This window comes from Symphalangus syndactylus, chromosome 2, assembly GCF_028878055.3.
Source record: "Symphalangus syndactylus isolate Jambi chromosome 2, NHGRI_mSymSyn1-v2.1_pri, whole genome shotgun sequence".
Lineage (NCBI taxonomy): Eukaryota > Metazoa > Chordata > Mammalia > Primates > Hylobatidae > Symphalangus > Symphalangus syndactylus.
The window spans coordinates 44,998,862-45,019,197 of record NC_072424.2 but is presented as its reverse complement, the minus strand read 5'-3'; the positions used below and the strand labels follow the sequence as shown (position 1 = coordinate 45,019,197).

Here is a 20,336-nt window from a genome sequence, read left to right as displayed (position 1 = left end):
GTCCAAGTTAACTATATTTGTGAGGGTCTATTTCTGGGTTCTCTATTTTGTTTCATTGATTCATTTGTCCATTCTTTCACTAATACCACACTGTCTTGATTATTGCAGCTTTATGGCAAATCTTAAGTCAGGTAGTGTCAGCTCTTTGATTTTGTTCTTCTTGTCAGCAAGTCTTTTAATGTACCTGATTTTTGGCTTCTTCATCTGTAAAATGAGGACATCTCTCTTATCAATTGTGAGAATTAGAGATTATATATATATATATTTTTTATATATAGAAACACTATATGTATATAGTGTCTAGAATTTACATACTAGGTGGATAATCAATATTATCTTTACCAACTTTAGGTTTTTGTATTCTAAAAAAATTCAATTAAAGTAGAAATATTGAAACATTTAATATTATTCACAATACAATGCCCTTGCGTCATCTTTAATTCTGTTGCTACCCTTGTAGTTCCAAATAACTAATGATACCATATTATTTATATATTTTTTCTTTTCTTTTCTTTCCTTTTTTTGAGACAGAGTCTTGGTCTGTCACCAGGCTGGAGTGCATTGGCATGATCTTGGCTCACTGCAACCTCAGCCTCCCAGGTTCAAGCGATTCTCATGCCCCACTAGCTGGGATTATAGGCCTGTACCACCAGGTCCACTGATTTTCTGTATTTTTGTAGAGACAAGGTTTTGCCATGTTGGCCAGACTGGTCTCGAACTCCTGTCCTCAAGTGATCTGCTCGCCTCGGCCTCTCAAAGTGCTGGGATTATGGGCATGAGCCACCGCACCTGTCCTTATTTATATTTCTTCATATTCGTGTGATTGGAAGTTATTTTTTCAGAGTAATTGTTCTAAGTGGATAAACATAGGATGAAGCACTAGGAGAGCTGGGTTCTGAACTTGGTTCTGGGACTTTCTAGCTGAGTATGTTGGTTAGGATGCTTTTGGCTGTAAGAAACATCAGACACAGCTAAAAGCATCTCTAACAATATGATATTTATTCTCCCACTTAACAAGGTAGGGCAGCGCTAGTGCTGGTTGATTCAGAGATCAGTGTAGTCATTAAAGTCCGGGGGCTTTCTCTTTCTTCCTGGCAAGGTCTCTGCTACCTGCAGCATGTTGGTGAGGCCTCCTCTTATGGTGGAAAGATGGCTGTTGCAGCTCAAATCATGGCACATAGACATGACACAACTGGGAGGCATTTTCTCCAAATGTCACTCTCATCAGCTTTTATCTGAGGAATACCTTTTGCCAGTAGTCCCTCAGCAGACTTCTCCCCCTTCTTCATTGTCCAGAGCTGGGCCACATACCTGCCCTTCAACTGATCTAGGCACCTCATGTAGACCACTCATGGGCTGTGGTCTGATGGAAAATTACCACCTGATACTCAAATCGTATCAGGTTATGCTAGCAAGGAAAAGACAGAGAATGAATGTTGGGTAAAGCAACCAACATTTGGCCACTCTGTGTGACCTTGGCCAAGCCTCTTAATCAAACCATATTTAGCTTAATTGTCTATGAAAGAATTGCTATACATTGAGTATTTTGAACTATGTGCCAGGGTAGATGTTACATACGTATTATTCATTTAATCCTTACAACAATTCTTTAGTACAAATTCTATTGTTATCCCTATTTTACAGATGTAAAAGGTTAAGAAACATGTTCACAGTCAAAAATTCCTAATCAGTATTGCTGTGAATTGTAGATCTTTCAGCACGGAAATTCCAGAATTATGTAGATTAACATAAAATATACAAACACATAAAATTCATATAAGATATGGTAGGTCATGGAACAGTGTGTTTAATGATACTTTAATTGCCTCCAGGAATTCTACGATGAATGGCCAATCAAGCTTGGAGAAGTAGAGCCTTATAAAGGTCCAAAGACACCTGATGGCAGGGTACGTGCAAATGTCTTCCTTGATGCCATCTGTGCATGGTGTCAGGTGCTAAAATTAAGAGGCCACGGTGCATAGAGCACTGGCCTGCGAAGACCTGGAGTAGTAGAAACAGCACTAGACAAGGAGTTTGAGGTTCTAGTCCCAGCTCTGCCCCAAGCTAGAGCTGATTTGCCCTTGCCTTAATTCCTTGTTGAACCTCTCCGTTTCCTTTTCTATAAAGCCAGGGCTTGGTAGACCAGTGGTTCTCAACAGGGAGGGATGCATCAGAGCCACCTGCACAACATTTTAAAGAAGTACCTGGGCCCTTCTTCAGATATATGGGATTCGAATCTCTAAGGAAGGGTTGGGTTAGGTTTACTTTCCCCCTTGACTGCAAGCTTCATGAAGGCAGAAACCCCTGTGTCCATAGCACACAGGAAAGAGAAGGGGATGGAATGTGTCCAGGCCTCAGGTTCATCATCTGCCTCATGAAACAGAGAGAATAATTCTCTAGTCCCTTCCAGCTTTGGCAGTGTAACCTCCTGTTTCTGAGGCACCTGTTCAGATAAGTCACTGATGAAAGGAGGGTACAGGTCACTATATATAATGTAAAACTGACTACAGTTGAGAAATTACGTGATTCGTTCTAGTGAAGTTATTAATGTCAGGTCTTTCTGGACAACAAAAGGGATCACTTGAAAATAAAAACAGACTATCTGATGATTTGGTAGACAAAGATCCCCCTCACCCCAAAAGCTGTTTGGGGACAATTCAACTTTTTAAAAACAAAATTTATTTTAGCCTTGTGCATGTAGATAAACAGCCAATAATATTTCTGGTTTTACTATAAGTTTGTAGTCAGGATATAAGTAGTTTGATAATTTATGTTATAATATAATGTGGTTGGGAAATAAGGTTCTATTTGTAAGAGTTTTAAAGTACAAGTTCCCCAGTGAAAAATGATTTCTTCGGGAAATAACATTACGCTCATAATATCCTCTTTCTTTCTTAGGAAGTCAACTTTTATAAAATCATTGATTACATTTTACATGGAAAAGAAGAGATCAAAGTGATTCCGTGAGTATTGACAGGAAGTTGCTGCCGCAGTTGCCGTTGTATTTTTGTACATATTGCATTTCTCTATATTGCAATGATTTTTTTTCTTCTTCTCTTCCCCAAGGACGCCTCCTGCAGACCACTGGACACTCATTAGTGGGTTGCCAACGTATGTCGCTGAAAATGGATTTGTAAGTTATTGAAAAAATTCAAATTTTAAATAATATTGCATGAAACTCTTATTAGCTAAGAGATAGATACAATTGTGAAAGCAAGAATGCATCCAACAAAAACTAGATGGGCTGGGCGCAGTGGCTCATGCCTGTAATCCCAGCACTTTGGGAGGCTGAGGCGGGCGGATCATCTGAGGTCAGGAGTTCGAGACCAGCCTGACCAACATGGTGAAACCCCGTCTCTACTAAAAATACAAAATTAGCTGGGCTTGGTGGCGCATGCCCATAATCCCAGCTACTTGGGAGGCTGAGGCAAGAGAATCACTTGAACCCAGGAGGTGGAGGCTGCAGTGAGCCGAGATCGCACCATTGCACTCCAGCCTGGGCAACAAAGTGAAACTCCATGTAAAACCAAACAAACAAACAAACAAACAAAAAAGCTAGATGATCACTTCCTTTGGCATAGGACAAAGGAGAGAAGAACCTTGACAGTCAAATATAGGTTAACTGGAGACTTCTGAACTCTACACAGAAATATTTGGTCAGCATGAGAAAGGTTCCTCCATCCCTCAGTTTCTTATTCTGCGGCCACACACATTTCAGATATCCTTTGGAATCCAATGACTACGATTTAATGACTGGGTTTAATTCTATCTCAAGTACATCAGTCAATTTTTTCAAGCATAAATGAGGGAGATGGGGTGGGGATGGTGTGGGATGTGGAACTTTCCAATATCGAGTTAAAAGCTTGGGCCTCTAAGGTCTTGACCCACCTGTAAATGTTCTTGTAACATTTAGAACATAACATTCTTCAAAGAAAGGACTAAAATAGATATCGCTGAAGTTCAAAAAAGAAGAATAAGCTGCTTTTTTCCTCTTCAAAAACATAGTTGAAGGGTGCTCAGCCCATCAAATGGTGTAATTTATTCAAGTTAGATCATGAAATTAATGCATGGCTTGAAAGATTCCTTAAATTCTTAGGCTATATATGCTTATAAAAACTTTGAAAGATTCTCACGTTTTCTTTGTAAGAGTACTACAAAAATAGTAGACACGGTTCATTCAATTATTCTTAGAAAGCACTTACCATGGGGCCAAGAGGCAGGCAGAGTTTGGTGAGGTGGGGATTTAAGGAGGGAGCCCAGTTAGATCTTGTTAGATTGTTAGTTTTTTAGGACTTTTATGAGGAAGTTGTTAAACTGTTGGCAGCTTGAAATCTCCCATGGCTGGAGAATTGGGACCATAGAAATTGGCAACTGATACAAGCCAAGGATTTCCCCAATTCCCAGCCAGGAGAGCTGATTTCCCCAGCACCCATTCTGGAGTTCACAGTTCTAGTTCCATCTCATAGATTTAAACAAATCACTTAACCTCTTTAGGCTTCCATTTCTTCATTTTTTTTTTTTTTTTTTAAGTATGAACTTAATTGCTAAGATCCCTTCTGGCTTGAAAATGCTATGATTGCTGGGCGTAGTGGCTCACACCTGTAATCCTAGCACTTTGGGAGGCCAAGGCAGGTGGATCGCCTGAGGTCAAGAGTTTGAGACCAGCCTGGCCAATATGGTGAAACCTCATCTTTACTAAAAATACAAAAATTAGCTGGGCTTGGTGGCGGGTGCCTGTAATCCCAGCTACTTGGGAGGCTGAGGCAGGAGAATTGCTTGAACCCAGGAGGTGGAGGTTGCAGTGAGCCGAGATCACACCATTGCACTCCAGCCTGGGGAACAAAGCAAAAACTCTGTCTCAAAAAATATAAAAAATAAAATCAAATAAAATGCTGTGATTTTAATTATCTCTTGGAAAGACATGGTCTTTTATTAAGATCCATTTGTGATTATGACCCAAAGTACAGAAAACTTAAAATGACCCAAAATGGAGTGATTTCTTGTCCTTATAGATGTGAGCAATTGTCTGTGAATTCCACTAAGTAAAGTGATATCTCTCACTGAATCCTTACTTTGGTGTAACTAAAAACTTATCTGGCTGTTTCCTCCTGCCTCTTAACCATAATCTTCTAACCCAAATCTCACTTTAGGAAGAAGAAGAAGAAAAAAAGCAATCCTAGCTCTGCTGCTCATACTGGCTGTAGCAGAGCTAGGATTTCTCAGCTTTCTCCTCTCCTTGGCCTGAGCAGCCTGTTGCTTTGAATTTGAAGGGGATTCCCTGGAGTCTGGGGGAGTGGGAAGGGGCAGAGACGGTACCACATGTCCTCCAGTGATTTAATTAGCAGCAGGGAAGCCATCTTGAATGAGTTGTTAGCAGCTGTGGCCTAGCTAAGGTCCATTTGCCTGCAAGCAGTCAAGAGCCATGTAGGAAATCCTCACTCCCAATGCGTTCTTTCTTATTCTGCTTTGTGGGTCAAGAGGGCTCCACCACACATTGTTTCAGAACGTTTGTCACCTCTTGCCTTCCAGATCTGTAACATGATGAATGCCCCTGCGGATGAATACTTCACATTTCAGGTAACTGCACTCTGGGTCAGGCCTCACCTCTCGGGGCTGGGGTGGGGGGTGGATGCTCTTGCCTCTCCTCCACCCCCAGAGTCCACCTGATGCTCAGGTGTGGCCACAGGCACACACGGGTCCATCTCCCACTCACCCTGGCTGGGCCAGCAAGTAGCAGATTCTTCAATGAAGGAAGAAAAGAAAGATAAGACAAAAGGCCAGGGAAGGGACCTGCCACTCCTCCATTTGCTCACACTCCTGGTCGTTTAGGGCAGTGGTCCCCAACCTTTTTGGCACCAGGGACCGGTTTCATGGAAGACAATTTTTCCACAGAATGAGGGTGGGGTGGGAGATGGTTTTGGAATGAAACTTCCACCTCAGATCATCAGGCATTTGTTAGATTTTCATTAGGACTGCACAACCCAGATCCCTCATGTGCGCAGTTCACAATAGGGTTCACACTCCTATGAGAATCTAATGCTGCTGATGATCTAACAGGAGGCGGAGCTCAGACGGTCATGTGAGCAATGGGGAGTGACTGTAAATACAGATGAAGTTTCACCCGAGTGCCCACTGCTCTCCTCCTGCTGTACAACCTGGTTCCTAACAGGCCATGGGCCAGTACTGGTTTGCAGTCCAGGGGTTGGGGACCCCTGATCTAAGGGCTCAACAGTGCCTGGCACAGTATTCATGCTCAATAAACATTCTCTGCATGCATGATTGGCTGGCTACATCCTACATCCTGAATCCTGCTCTCCTGGTGGTTTTCTCAGCAGCCCTTCCCTGCAGCTTATTGCAGCTGTTCTCAGGAAAATCAACAATTCCGATTGAGTCCTTAGAGCTTCTCCTGCTGTTAGACTCAGTTGTATCCTTCCTTCTCCACTGTGCAGAGACCCACTGCCTGGGGAATCTGCCTGCACTCACCACCAGATGCTCCCAGGAATCAGCTTCTGTATGTGCTACTCTAGCCAACCCACTTCTCCCCATCAGGGCTTCCTGCTGGAACCTGGCTGCAGACCCGAGTTGATCCCTCCCTGCCCCCTGAGTTCATCCAGCACACCAGAAGGGCCAGCCTGTCGTCTTCACCACCCCCTCTCCAACTGTCACCCCCCACCTGTCATCTCTGCCACTCCCCTCTCTACCTGCCCATCCCTCCTCACCTGTCATCTCTGCCACCCACTCCCCACCTGTCACCTCCTCCCAACCTGACTGTTAGAGATAAACTGGCATTTGGCTCCACAGCCTCTTCTTTTCTGCCTCTGGGCACTTGTTGTTCTCTGTCCTGTGTTTAAAAAAACATCCCCTTAGAGCCCTGATCTCAGTCAGAAATAGAGACTGCCCTCTCCGGTGGGTACTGTTGGGGTCTGTTTTTCTGTCTCTCTCACATACAGAGCCCCATCTCTGCCTTTTAGGAAAAGCCAGCCTTTCCCAGGCTGCAGCGTGCCTCCTTAGCTGCAGAACCACACCACACCTTGGGGAAAGCTGTACACCCTTGCTTCATTACGTGCATCTGCCTGCTCCTCCCTTTGCTGATTGACATGGAAAACATGTAAACACCATATGGCTGCTCTAGCTCCTTCTTCCTTGCAATTGAAGCTTATTTGTGACCATGCTGTGCCCAGGCCTGACCCCTATATTTATGGCAGGTGGATGTCAGAATAGGATGCATGCCAGCAAAAGGGGGACAATGATTTTCTAGAGTCTGAACCTTAAGCGGTCATTGTCTAAACAGAGAGTGGGAATAGAGCTGGCCCAGGAGAACGCAGGCTGCTCTGAAATGTGAGGCCCTTTGCTTTCTCTCATGCTCCACTGCAGCTACTGCTCTGATGTGCTCTGATGGCCTGGGCAGAGAGGAGGCCTGGGGCCTCCCGGGGGCCTTTGGGAGTCCCCAGTGTGGGATAAACCTCCAGGCCACAGGGATTTCCCAGTTCTCTGGGAAACATCAGTGTGGTGCCCATGAAAATGTGCTTCTCAGATCTCCACCTGTGGGAAGTGTAGCTGTGCAATGGCTGCTGGCCTGAAATCCATGGTCACATCTGTGCTGAGGCCACACGCTCCACAGGCCACTCCCAATTGGTAACTGAGTGGCAGGGACAGCAAAGCAGGCCTGCTCCTGGAAGACAGCCAGATCCCCTGCCAGGCAGCTTTGGCCCTAGGAATGCCTAACAGCTCTGCAAACAGTTTCAGAACAGCACGGTGGTCTAAGGGGCTCCCCTCAACCTTCCATCCTTCCGTTTCTCCTTCGCAAAGGGTCGGGACTGCATCTCTGTCTGACATCTCTCTCAGCACCCCCAGCCTCCCTCCCCACTTCTCCTCAATGGCATCACCTGTGCGTCATTCCACAGAGCGGACTAGGACGGGTGGCCGCCCTCCCCAAACCACCACCCTCCTTTTGTGCTCTGTCTTCTGATTCTGTCTCTCCCTGCTCAGGCCCCACCCTGATTCTTACAATTCCCTTTTGCACCTGAGAAGTTTGATAGAAAAGTCAATGATATAAAAAGAACTGCCGTCAAAGCAAACCTGCAAAGGCAGTGGTTCTCAGACTATGTTTCTTGGGGGCATAATGGATTCATTTCCTATTGCTGCTATCACGAATTGCCACTGAGTGGTTTAAAACCACATGAAATGTATTATCTCACAGTTCTGGAGGTCAGAATTCCAAAATGAGTCTTCTTGGGCTAAAATCACGGCGCTGGTGGGACTCTTGCTTTCTGGAGGCTCTGGGGATAATTCATCTCCTTGCCTTTTCCAGCTTCTCAGGGCCGCCCGCCTTCCTTGCCTGTTGACCCTTCCCCTGGCAGAGCCAGCAGCACCATCACTCTGACCTTGCTTTTGTCATCATAGCTCCTTCTCCCATTCTGATTCTAACCTCTTTTCTACTTTTAAGGATCCTTGTAATTACACTGGGTCCACCTGGAACATCCAGGCTAATTTCCCCATCTTAAGGCCAGCTAATTAGCAACCATCATTCTATCTGCAACCTTAGTTCCCCTGTGTTGTGTAAGACAACATAGTCACAGGTTCCAGAGATTAGGATATGGACATCTTTGGGGGCCGTTGTTCTGCCTGCCATAGTGTTCCTTGAAGTGGATTAAGGGGTCTTCCTTTAACACCAATTAAAGTGGTCCCAATTCACAGGAGGAAAAGTGCATAGAATTTCCTCAGTTTTTTGTCCTACTAATTTTTCTTAAACCTTAGGTTCCTGCTGTCACTTGTCTGTCAATAAACTCTAGCTAATGGCAAAACACAAGAATATGGACTGGTAGCAAATGAATATTTCCTGAAACACTGAGAAGCAGTCAGCAAAGCTTATTTTGGAAGCTTTAACAAATACACATGAAGTTCTTTCGCACGCATGTGATATATTTTCTATTACTGATTTTGTCCTTGGTCCGTATGATGGCATAAGTACATAAATGTTTCTCATTGTTTTCCAAAAATGCAGGCTTTGCAAGCACTATGCACTGCATCTTTTTTCTAAAGCTTTGACCATCAGGACACAAACGTTGAGGTTTGGTTCCTCTGCTTTTCATTCCACGTATAACGACTACATAGAGTAGTAACAAGTTACTTAGATTGAGCACTTATTACATGCTCAGTCTAAATGCTAAATTGTGGTTCAGACTATAAGTGCAGTTGGAATTCCAAAACAGAAAAGTTCTTTATGAGTTAGAAAAATTAGAAAAGGCTGCATGGGAGAGCCAAGACTTAACAGGAGCCTGTAAGGATGACTAAGTAAGCCAAGGGAAGTCTTCAAGAACAAATAATGTGGTGTGTTGAGTGCTTGCCTATCTTTGCCTTAGCTACATACTGTGCAAATGCTACATCATGGTTCTCATACTTCAGAGGGCATCAGAATTACCTGGGAAGCTTATTGAAGATGCATGCCCAGGCCGGGTGTAGTGACTCACGCCTGTAATCCCAGCACTTTGGGAGGCTGAGGCAGGTGGATCACTTGAGGTCAGGAGTTCAAGATCAGCCTGGCCAACATGGTAAAACCTCATCTTTGCTAAAAATACAAAAATTAGCCAGGTGTGGTGGCACATGCTTGTAATCCCAGCTACTCGTGAGGCTGAGGCAGGAGAATCGCTTGAACCTGGGAGGCAGAGGTTACAGTGAGCCAAGATCGTGCCGTTGTACTCCAGCCTGGGTGACATAGTGAGACCCTGTCTCAAAAAAAAAAAAAAAAAAAAATGAAACAAGCTAAAACAAATCTGTTACACATGGTCCTTGGACCACACTTTGAGAAACACTCCTAAACTTTTGTGCCTGCATCCCTCCACTAGACCCTAAGCATCTTGAGGGCAAGACCTGTGATTTATTCTCTGTGCCTTCAGCAACTGCCCCAGTTCCTGGCATACCATAGAGGCTTGACAAATGTTTACTCAAATCAACACACCACAGAATGAAAGACGATCTTCATGGATCAGTCAGAAAAACAAAAACTACACTAGTATTTCAACGGGAGAATTTTCTTTAAGGAATAAGCTAAACAGGTGTTAGAGGATAGAGAAAGTGTAAAGGGAACAGTGAGGTAACATAGTGGTAAGAAGCACTTCCCATCCCTCGGGCTTGGGAAAGAAAGGGAAAAGGTTAGAACTGTCAGAAAACAGACACTTGGTTCTAGTTCACTCTATCGGATGTGCCAGAGTACATATAATGGCTGTATGGTCCTAGCTGTGTTCTGACACAAAGTAGGAATTGCACATCTAATACCAAAAGATTACTCTTTTTTTTTTTTTTTTTGAGATGGAATTTCACTCTGCTGTCCAGGCTGGAGTGCAGTGGCATGATCTCAGCTCACTGCAGCCTCTGCCTCCTGGGTTCAAGCAATTCTCCTGCCTCAGCCTCCTGAGTAGCTGGGATTACAGGTGCCCACCATCACGCCTGGCTAATTTTTGTATTTTTAGTAGAGATGGGGTCTCACCATGTTGACCAGGCTGGTCTCAAGCTCCTGACCTCAGGTGATCTGCCTCTCAAAGTGCTGGGATTACAGGCTCCAGCCACTGTGCCCAGCCTTTTTCTTTAAATTAAAAATAAACTAAGTGACAGGTGGTTGGGTGGTAGCTAGAAGGGAGGAGTACAGGAGAGTCTTGTAGTGATGGAATAGTGTTGTATCTTCATTCTAATGGTGGTTGAAAATCTACACAAGGGATAAATGTGCATAAAACTATATGTACACACACACATATATGTGCAAACGTAACTGCATACAAATCTTGGTAAAATCCAAATCAGCTCTGGATCGTACAATGTCTGTTTTCTGGTTTTGATATTGTAATATAGTTACACAAGATGGTAGAAAATGCACTATAGTTGTCTAACCATCGTTACCATTGTGTGAAACTGGGTGAAGGGTACCTGAAATCTCTCTGTACATTTCTTTTGTAATATCCTGTGAATCTATGATTATTTCAAAATAAAAAGACAAAAAAATAACTTGAGGTCCCTTCTCGTTTGTAGAAAGGACCTGTAGACGAAACTGGTTGGGTCATTAAGAATGTTTTGTCCCTGCCTATTGTCAACAAGAAAGAAGATATTGTGGGAGTGGCTACATTTTACAACAGGAAGGATGGAAAACCTTTCGATGAGCATGATGAATACATTACCGAGGCAAGTGCAATAATAAGATAATGGAAGTCAATGCAATTCACAAAATAAGAGAGGGCGCATAATTATTTGTTATTCTGGAATATTTTGAAGGGCCATTAAGACATGAGTCACACATAGCTGTAACCAATTTGTTGTTATTTTGTTGTTTCTATTTCCTGACTTCTATAAACTGCAACATTTTCTACCAAAGTATAAAATTTTAGCTTAACCAAAACTTATTATAATACTCAGAAAACAGGAAAGAGGATTTTCTTCTTCTTTCTCCCACTCCTCCTTCCTGTTCCCTCTCATTCTTACACCCAGCCCCCTGCCTAATTTTTAGGTCCTGCTTGATTATACTGGTGTTGGTAACACCTCTGTCTTCTAACGAAGTATTTGTGGTGCATGGTACACTTTAAAAAGCAATAACTCAGCCAGTTTTATTGTCTGAAGCTGATTATTAGTATGTTTTTCTTAAATTAAAAGAAGGAATGGGGTGGTTGATGATGGAAGGGAGATTGATAGAGAAGTGTGCAGATTGTTGCCTCCAAACCAGTTTTCCTTTAACTGAAGAGAATTAGAATCACCTTTTATCCGTTTCAGACTCTCACACAATTTCTTGGATGGTCTCTTTTAAATACTGACACCTACGATAAGATGAATAAGCTAGAAAACAGAAAGGACATTGCTCAGGAAATGCTCATGAACCAAACCAAAGCCACTCCTGAAGAAATTAAGTCCATTTTGGTAAGTGGGAAATTCAGTCCTGTGGACATAAGATGTTACCTAACCACATATTCTAGAAGTCATCTAATTACCCAGGGGTCTGACGAATGCAAATGGTTTACTCCTGGTCTGAGAGAGAGAGACAGGGAAGGAGGGGTTGGAAGAAGACATGGATGGCCCAGTGCACAGAGACGCTTACTGGAAGTACAGCTGCTTGGCTGGAATAGCACTTTGTTCAAAACAGCCCTGGGGCTATGAGAGCTATAGCAAGAAAAAAATATATATATATATTTTAGGAAGGGAAATGTATCAGTCAGCTATTGTCATATAATGCTGCATAACAATGAACCCTAACGCCTCAGTGGCATGCAGTAATGAACCTCTATCTCTCACTCACATTTGTGGGTTGACCAGGCTTTGATTGACAGTGGCTGGACTTGGCTCCAAGCTGTGAATTTGGTTTGCTCTATGTGTCTCTCATCCTTCTTGGACCAGGAGCTACCTGATAGATGTCCTTCTCACAGAGATGACAGAAATGCAAGAGAGCAAGCCCAATTGTGCAGGCATACTTCAGGTTTTCGCTCACATCACATTCACCAAAATGCTCATTGGCCAAAGAAAGTCACATCACGAAGACCAACCTTATAGATGATGGGGGAGCAAGTGGATGTTTGCTAACCATGTTCTACTCACCACAAAATGAAGGGAAAATATCATGTACCCACCATCTCTATTTCTTTTATTTCCCTGGCTTTGTGTGTGTGTGTGTGTGTGTGTGTGTGTGTGTGTGTGTGTGTGTGTAGTTTTGCTGGAGTGGATTGTTTTTGGTGAGCATGTTGGTTTTTGGTTTTGCCGAGTGGTTTGAGTGTAATTCAGTTTGACAGTTTGAGATGTTAAAGATGAGAAGATCTTGAGGGAATAAAGGGAACTGTGATAAGCTAATAGAAAAATAAATGGAAGCCACTCGTTTTCTGTTTCCTACATGCAAACAACCCACACCCCTTTAAAAAACCAGCTACTGGAATCATTTTGGGGGAATTTTAAAAATCAAATATATTAGATTATTTCTTGAAAAAAGTCTTCATAATCAGGTGCTATAGGTCTTTGTATCCATGACGAAGAATGCATCTTTGCCATGGAACTCATTGTAGTATATTTTATTTATTTACTTATTTTTAGAGATGGGGTCTCACTCTCTCACCTAGGCTGGAGTGCAGTGGTGCCATCACAGCTCACTGCATCTTCCAACTCCTGGGCTCCAGGGATCCTCCCGCCTCTTCCTCCCACATATTTAAAATATATCTTAACTAAGATCGTAATAGTAGAGGAATCAGATGGAAATCTTCTCCTTTAGGAATTTCACACCTCAATTGCTTTTACATTTTAGAAATTTCAAGAGAAGTTAAATGTTGACGTAATTGATGACTGTGAAGAAAAACAACTTGTTGCAATTTTGGTAAGTGTTTTCTTTCTAACCTTAATGCCTGTTAAATAGAGGCATTATAATCAATAATATATTAGGACATGCTTTCTTGTTTTTCAAGTAAATGTTGAGTTTTCTCTTTTCCTGATATTTCTGAAGGCTAAAAAGAAAGAATTCTTCTAAAGATTGATCTTTTGATTCCCTGCTTTTCTTCATCTTTGTCGCCCCTGGTCCAATTCACACAGATAATTTACAATTGTAGGTAGCCTACACTACTGCTTAGGGGACTTCAGGCACAGAATCTAGGGATATCAAGGCACAGTTTATTTTAATAGCTTTGGATGACACCGTGGCCACCCCAGAGGACATGACAGAGTTAGCGTGGAGCATGGATCTTTCTAGGCACTGGCACCCCCTGCCATTTCTAGCTTCTCTTCTGGAGTCTGAAGGCTCCATTCTTTCCTGTTGTTGTCAGTAGGCCATCCCTATTATTTCCGGTTGAAATTAACTTTCCCACTTCACTAATTCTGTCTTTTGTTATGTCCAATCAACTGTTAAACTCGCTCAATAAGTTCTTAATTTCAGAGATTTTTTTTCAGTTCTAGAAGGTACATTTAATTCTTTTGTTAAGGTTCTAACTCTGTGTTAAAACTTTTCATCATTTGATCTATTTTGACAATTTTTCCCTGTATTTTAAAAAATGTATTGGTGTGTATTATTTTAAAGTACCCATCTTAATACCAGAATCACCTGTAGATCTGATTCTGTTTATTTTTACACCTGGGTTCTAGTCATTTGATCCTGTTTTAAAGCATGCTTTATGCTTTTAAAATAAAAAATCAGATATTGTAGATAATAACGTGTAGGGGCTCTGAGTGATATTATCCTTCTGCAAAGAGCATTAGAGTTTCTTCTGGCAGGTGAGAGGATTATTTTAGATTTCATTTGGGATGATATTTTTTGGTTTTATTCCTGCTATTAGGGTGGAGCCCTTGTTTCTAGAATGTGGCTCTTCTGGAATCCATGACATCGTGGGATATTTACCAAGACCCCAAGACCTTGAATTTCAGAGGATTGAATTCCATCTGATTGAAATGGAAATATCACACTTAATTTCCTTACTAACTGCTATAACCTGTTTTTCACAGTCTCTTTTCTGATCTGTGCTGTGAGTGTTCTTTCTAAACTAAGACACATCGACTATCTCACCTTCTCCTTTTTTTTTTTGGGCTCTGTCCTCGCACCTGGAGCCTTTGCTCTGCTACCATAGGACTGTTGGTCTTTGGCCCCTTTTCGGGGCTTAATTCCCACCCCCATGTTTTCATGTCATCTGAGGTTCCCTTTACTCCCATTTTGCTTGGCTCCCCATTTGGGCACCATCCTCTCAGCCTGGACCAGAAGACCACCCTTTCTTCTCCCCACCTGCCCTCAACAATAGGCATCTTCTTGGAAAACAACGCTTTCATTGACATCCGTGTCACTAGAAATTCTCTCATTTCTTATTTAAAGGAAGAAGGATCTCATGTTGTAGAAGCAATAAAGTGAACAAAGAACCAGTAGACTTCCTAAAAAACCAGCTATTTTGAAGTAAAATCTACTCAGGGCAAATCCCAAATCATTGTTGCATAAAATTGAGGAACGTAACAAATATTTCAGAGGAGTTCTCCAAAATTATCCTGGCGTCATTTCTCAGCTACGTAATTATTTGTCCATCCTCACGTACCTGAGTCTTTCTCCAGGCCTGCACTTTAATGTTACCTCCAGGGAAGGCTCAGCTGATTTTCTGGGTGTAGCAACAGTTCTGTGCAAGAGTGTGAGGGGCCAGCCCAGGCTCAGGGGCTGGGGGGACCGGAAACCGTAATTTTGCTTTAAATAGCTATATACCATTCGGTGTTGAAATCTGTGTAAATAGAGCATGGCTGTCCCCTGAAAAACATTAAACTTACTAAGGGGAGTGACCTCCCTTTCCCTATGTTTTTGTCCTCCTCAGTGCACTAGTAAGGACATACTACACTTTCAAATAAATACCCATTGAACTGAATCTCTCCTGCAGATCTGTCTGGTAGACCCACATAGTTGTTGCTAATTTCTGCCTCTTGGCACTTTCTCACCCACATGGAATCGTCTCTCCGCTTCCTTCTGCCAGCTCAGCTGCATGCATGTCCCTCCAGCATCTCTCCTCATTTAATTTCCCCACCTGTCCAAGGACATTCAGTTTCTCCCTCAGCATGGAGCACTGGCCATACTCTCTGATTATTCTAAGTGCTTACTTTTCACTCGTATATATTTTATAGCCACTTTAATAAGTTAAGTTCTTTAAGGGCAAGATCCATATTTTTATTTCTCAAGTCACACCAATGCCGTGTGTCTACTTGGCTGTTGTTTCACATAATCCGGAATCCTAACCAGATGTGAGTTAAATGAAATGTCTGCAAGTATACCTATGTACTGCAGGGCAATCATTGGTTTATCCATCCACTCATTCATTCAACAGGCATTTCCTGAGCACCTTCATGGGACAGGACCTGCAGATTTGGGATATGGCAGCAAATAAGCAGATGATCCCCACCCTCGGGGAGCTCACATTCTAGTGGGAAACTGTCACTGAGCACATAAAGAAAATTCAAGAGAATTGAATTAAGCAGTCGTTTACTGTTTACTGAATATTTCTTGAACAGAAAGAAAAAGTTGGGTATTGAAAATGAGTAAGGCTTTTGTAACTAAACATTTTATTTTGCATCATAGAAAGAAAAGAGCTACTGGAGTTGGATTTGGAATGGTATCCCATCACTTAGAAAGTCTTTAATATAGCCAAGTCTTAGTTTCATCACCTGTAAAATGGCGATAATCATGTAGGCCTGCCGTGAGGATAATCTGTGCAAACTGCATCATCCAGTGCCAGGCACATGGTGGCTCAGTGAATCACACATTGTGTTCTTTTATTGTAATTTTGGTTTACACCCAATGTTGGCTATGGGAGTGGAAAGGGAAAACAGATGAATGTAATCTGAAACAATCCATCCTTATTTCAACAGAAGGAGGACCTGCCAGACCCACGCTCAGCAGAACTGTACGAATTCCGCTTCAGTGACTTCCCCCTTACAGAGCACGGATTGATTAAATGTGGAATACGACTGTTTTTTGAAATAAATGTGGTGGAGAAATTCAAAGTACCTGTAGAGGTCAGATGGTATTTAATTTAAAATACTGTGTGATTCTGTGGCTCTGCTTCAGTGATGTTTTCTGTGGTTCAAAAGACGGACTCAGTTTGAATTTTAAATTATTATTAACTTTCTAAATACATCGGCTTAACCCCTGTCAACAAGACCAACACATCTTTTTAGATAAGATTGCCACAGACCTTCTAACCTTTAGAATTCTATTCCAAAGTCTGAATGGTGTCATCTTCTTTTAGGTTCTTACCAGATGGATGTACACTGTGAGGAAAGGGTACCGAGCTGTCACTTACCACAATTGGCGGCATGGGTTCAATGTGGGGCAGACCATGTTTACTTTGCTGATGGTAGGTACAGAGGGCTGTAAATCCTTGTAAACCTGCAGATTTCCCATTTGAGCATGATGAGAAATAGGTGTGGTCCATCATTTTAGATCAGTAATTTAAAAATTCAGGGCACAAACCCCTCTCCGCTGCAGATGAGTCCCAGGGAACATTGGTATCCTTGAGCACCAGTGGGATGATCATTCGGACATTCACACACTTACCTTCTTAAAGGAAGGTTCAGTCTTCACCCACAATACTACAATACTCACAACAAATAAAGTGAACTTGCTCCAGAAACCTAGTGGGCCTATTCTCTATTGCAGGCTGCACTTGGTAGAGAGGTATATTAACTCAAATAAATTATAGATATACGTATATATGTTATTTTTTTTAGACAGGAAGATTAAAGAAATACTATACAGATCTCGAAGCCTTTGCCATGCTTGCTGCTGCTTTCTGCCATGATATTGACCACAGAGGCACCAATAATTTGTACCAGATGAAGTAAGTGAACACATGTCCAATGTTGACATGTATTGGTGGACATTGGAAAGTACTTAGGGTGAGAAAAACACTTCTCCCTATTTCTTGGCCCAGTCAATCCCTCTTTGCCATGTTGGAAATTCCAGGGCTGGATTCTGTTCCCTCCCAAGCTTCTGCCTTCACGATAACGTTGCTCTTTCTCCCTAGGTGCTTGCGTCCCCCTTTCCTTTCTGTTTTCATTTCCAAATGTGCCTCTGCCTTCTTCCTATAGGCCTTCAGGCTGTCTTCTCTCAACTTTGTTTAATTAGAGTATTGAATTCCTATATTAAAGTGCATGAATCTGGCTGGGCACAGTGGCTCGCACCTGAAATCCCAGCACTTTGGGAGAGTGAGGCAGACAGATCAAGTGAGGTCAGTTCAAGACCAGCCTGGCCAACATGGCGAAACCGTGTCTCTACTAAAAGTACAAAAATTAATCGGGTGTGGCACACCTGGGATTATAGGCACATGTCTATAGGAGGTAGGCATGTGCCTCTGAGGTAGGAGAAACACTTGAACCCAGGAGGCAGAGGTTGTAGTGAGCCAAGATTGCGCTACTGCACTCCAGCTAGAGCGACAAAGAGAGACTCTGTCTCGAAAAACATAAAAAATAAAAAATAAAAAACAAATACGCAAGGTACATGAATGTTAGGCTTACACTTGTACACTCCTATGGTGCACTCCCCAGCTCAGGCTAGAGAATACTACCCCTGGGCTCACTACCCTTCACTTCCCTGGTCTTTTTGCTTCTACCAAACTCTCCTTCAGCTGGTCTTCTATCTTAACATCAATGCCATCTTTCTCTCTTGCCCCAAGAAAGGAAGTACAATAAGAAGGGTGCAAGCTCTGGGCTCAGGCAGATTTGGATTCACTGGATCACAAGTTATTTAAACTTTCTAAGCCTCAGTTTCCTCATCTGGAAAGTAAGAATTATAATAATGATACCCAGCACATAAGGTTGTTGTAAAGATTAAATGCGATCATGCATATAAAGCCCTCAACTCATGGTAGGATCTTGGCAGTTAATAAATATTAAGTATGACTGCTGGGCGCGGTGTCTCACACCTATAATCCTAGCACTTTGGGAGGCTGAGGAGGGCAGATCACGAGGTCAGGAGTTGGACACCAGCCTGGCCAACATGGTGAAACCCATCTTTACTAAAAATACAAAAATTAGCTGGACGTTGTGACGTGCACCTGTAATCTCAGCTACTTGAGAGGGTGAGGCAGGATAATTGTTTGAACCCAGGAGGCAGAAGTTGAAGTGAGCTGAGGTCACGCCACTGCACTCCAGCCTGGGTGACAGAGCAAGACTCAGTCTCGGAAAATAAATAAATAAATAAACTTTAGGTATTATTATGATTACTATTATTGTTACGATGTCATTGGACTCTTCATTCACCAGTATTGCTCATGGCCAGCCCAGTTCCTTGATAATGGGTTTTAAGACGGTCTATCTGCCTTAGCCACACTTCATTCTCATTTCTGACACATGAGTTACCCCTCTCCAGAAGTAGTGAAGTGTTGTAGACAGACTGAAAGGGCTTTGGAGTCTTGGGTTTGTGCGGACCAGCTACTTCTTGGTTGGGGGATCTTGGACACGTCATTTAATCTATTTGAGATTCAGTTTCTTAGCCATGAGATGGATAAAGTATTGACCTCTCAAAGATTGTTGTGAGAATCCAGTGAAACTATATATGTGGAAACAACTTGAGAAAGTGCCTACTTTAGGTTTCACATATATAATTTCATTGAGCGAAAAGCACTTTGTAAGCAGTGACTCCTCATCTTCAGCAATTCTACCTATTATTAGGCTTTGTCTTGAAAAGACAATCTCCATCCAGACTTGAGGCAAAAGACATCTTCATCTCAAAGGTTCCAGCCTACACTGGCCACTCGCTCCTCCAGAATGCAAGTCCCCTGACAGTCACTGAAGTCCTCATCCTCCTTCTTGATCAGTAGTATACTAGCCAATTCAGTTCCAGAGGAACAAATTGAGCATCTATTGTGTGCTAGTAAGGACTTGATACCTACTGCCTCATTTAACCTTCACAGCACAGTGAAGGGAGGTACCATATAGGAGGTACTATTATCCCCCACTTTAACTGATGAGCTCAAAAGATGAAGTCAAACCTTCCCTAGGTTATAGGAAGTGGCAGGATCGAAGTTGCCATCTTGCCTACAGGTTTGCGGGAAAGATGCATGCAGCCACACCCTGCCCTCTGCATTGGCCTGGTTTTCTTTCATCATTCCTCCTCTGTAAACTCAACTGTAGGGGCATGTGGTGATGGAAGGGCTTCCTGACAGCAGACTGTCAGTGTGTATGTGTGAATGTCTGTGTGTGGATATAAATAATATATATATTTTTTTGAGACACGGTCTTACCCTGTCACCCAGGGACTGCAGTGGCACGATCACGGCTCACTGCAGCCTTGACCTCTGGGACCCAAGCAATCCTCCCACCTCAGCCTCCCAAGTAGCTGGGACTACAGGTGTATGCTACCATGCCTGGCTAACTTTTAAATTGTTTTTGTAGAGACAGGGCCTCCCTATGTTGCCCAGGCTGGTGTTGAACTCCTGGGCTCAAGCAATCCTCCTGCCTCAGCCTCCCGAAGTGCTGGGATTACAGGCCTGAGCTACTGTACGTGGCCAACTAATTCTTTTTTTTTTTTTTCACTAAATCATTTGTGAGTCGGCTGCAATACTAGATTTCATTCCTAAATATTGCAGCATATATTTATTAAGAATTAGGAGGACATTCACGTACATAAACGCAATACAATGATCACCCTCAGTATTGGTACAATAATATTATCTAATATAAAATGTTTATTCAAAATTTTCCAATTACCACAACAATGTCCTTTATAGCTATTTTTTCCTTCCAATTCAAGATCTAATCAAGGAGCACACTTTGCATTTAGTTGTCAAATATCTTTAATCTCCTTTAATCTGGAGTGGTTGCTCAACCTTTTTGTGTGTTTCAGGATGTTGACGTTTTTGAAGAGTCTA

At 42.6% G+C, this 20,336-nt stretch overlaps 1 protein-coding gene across 1 annotated transcript in view; it reads left to right on the top strand.

Annotated features, from left to right (window-relative positions):
• PDE6C (phosphodiesterase 6C) overlaps positions 1-20,336 on the top strand; it is a 53,925-nt gene that overhangs the window by 11,125 nt on the left and 22,464 nt on the right. Inside the window, exons 5-14 of the mRNA XM_055255167.2 lie at positions 1,833-1,907; positions 2,899-2,963; positions 3,067-3,133; positions 5,530-5,577; positions 11,023-11,172; positions 11,755-11,898; positions 13,265-13,333; positions 16,336-16,482; positions 16,716-16,823; positions 17,197-17,306. Coding sequence (XP_055111142.1) covers positions 1,833-1,907; positions 2,899-2,963; positions 3,067-3,133; positions 5,530-5,577; positions 11,023-11,172; positions 11,755-11,898; positions 13,265-13,333; positions 16,336-16,482; positions 16,716-16,823; positions 17,197-17,306 — 983 coding nt within the window. The remainder of the gene's footprint in view (positions 1-1,832; positions 1,908-2,898; positions 2,964-3,066; positions 3,134-5,529; positions 5,578-11,022; positions 11,173-11,754; positions 11,899-13,264; positions 13,334-16,335; positions 16,483-16,715; positions 16,824-17,196; positions 17,307-20,336) is intronic.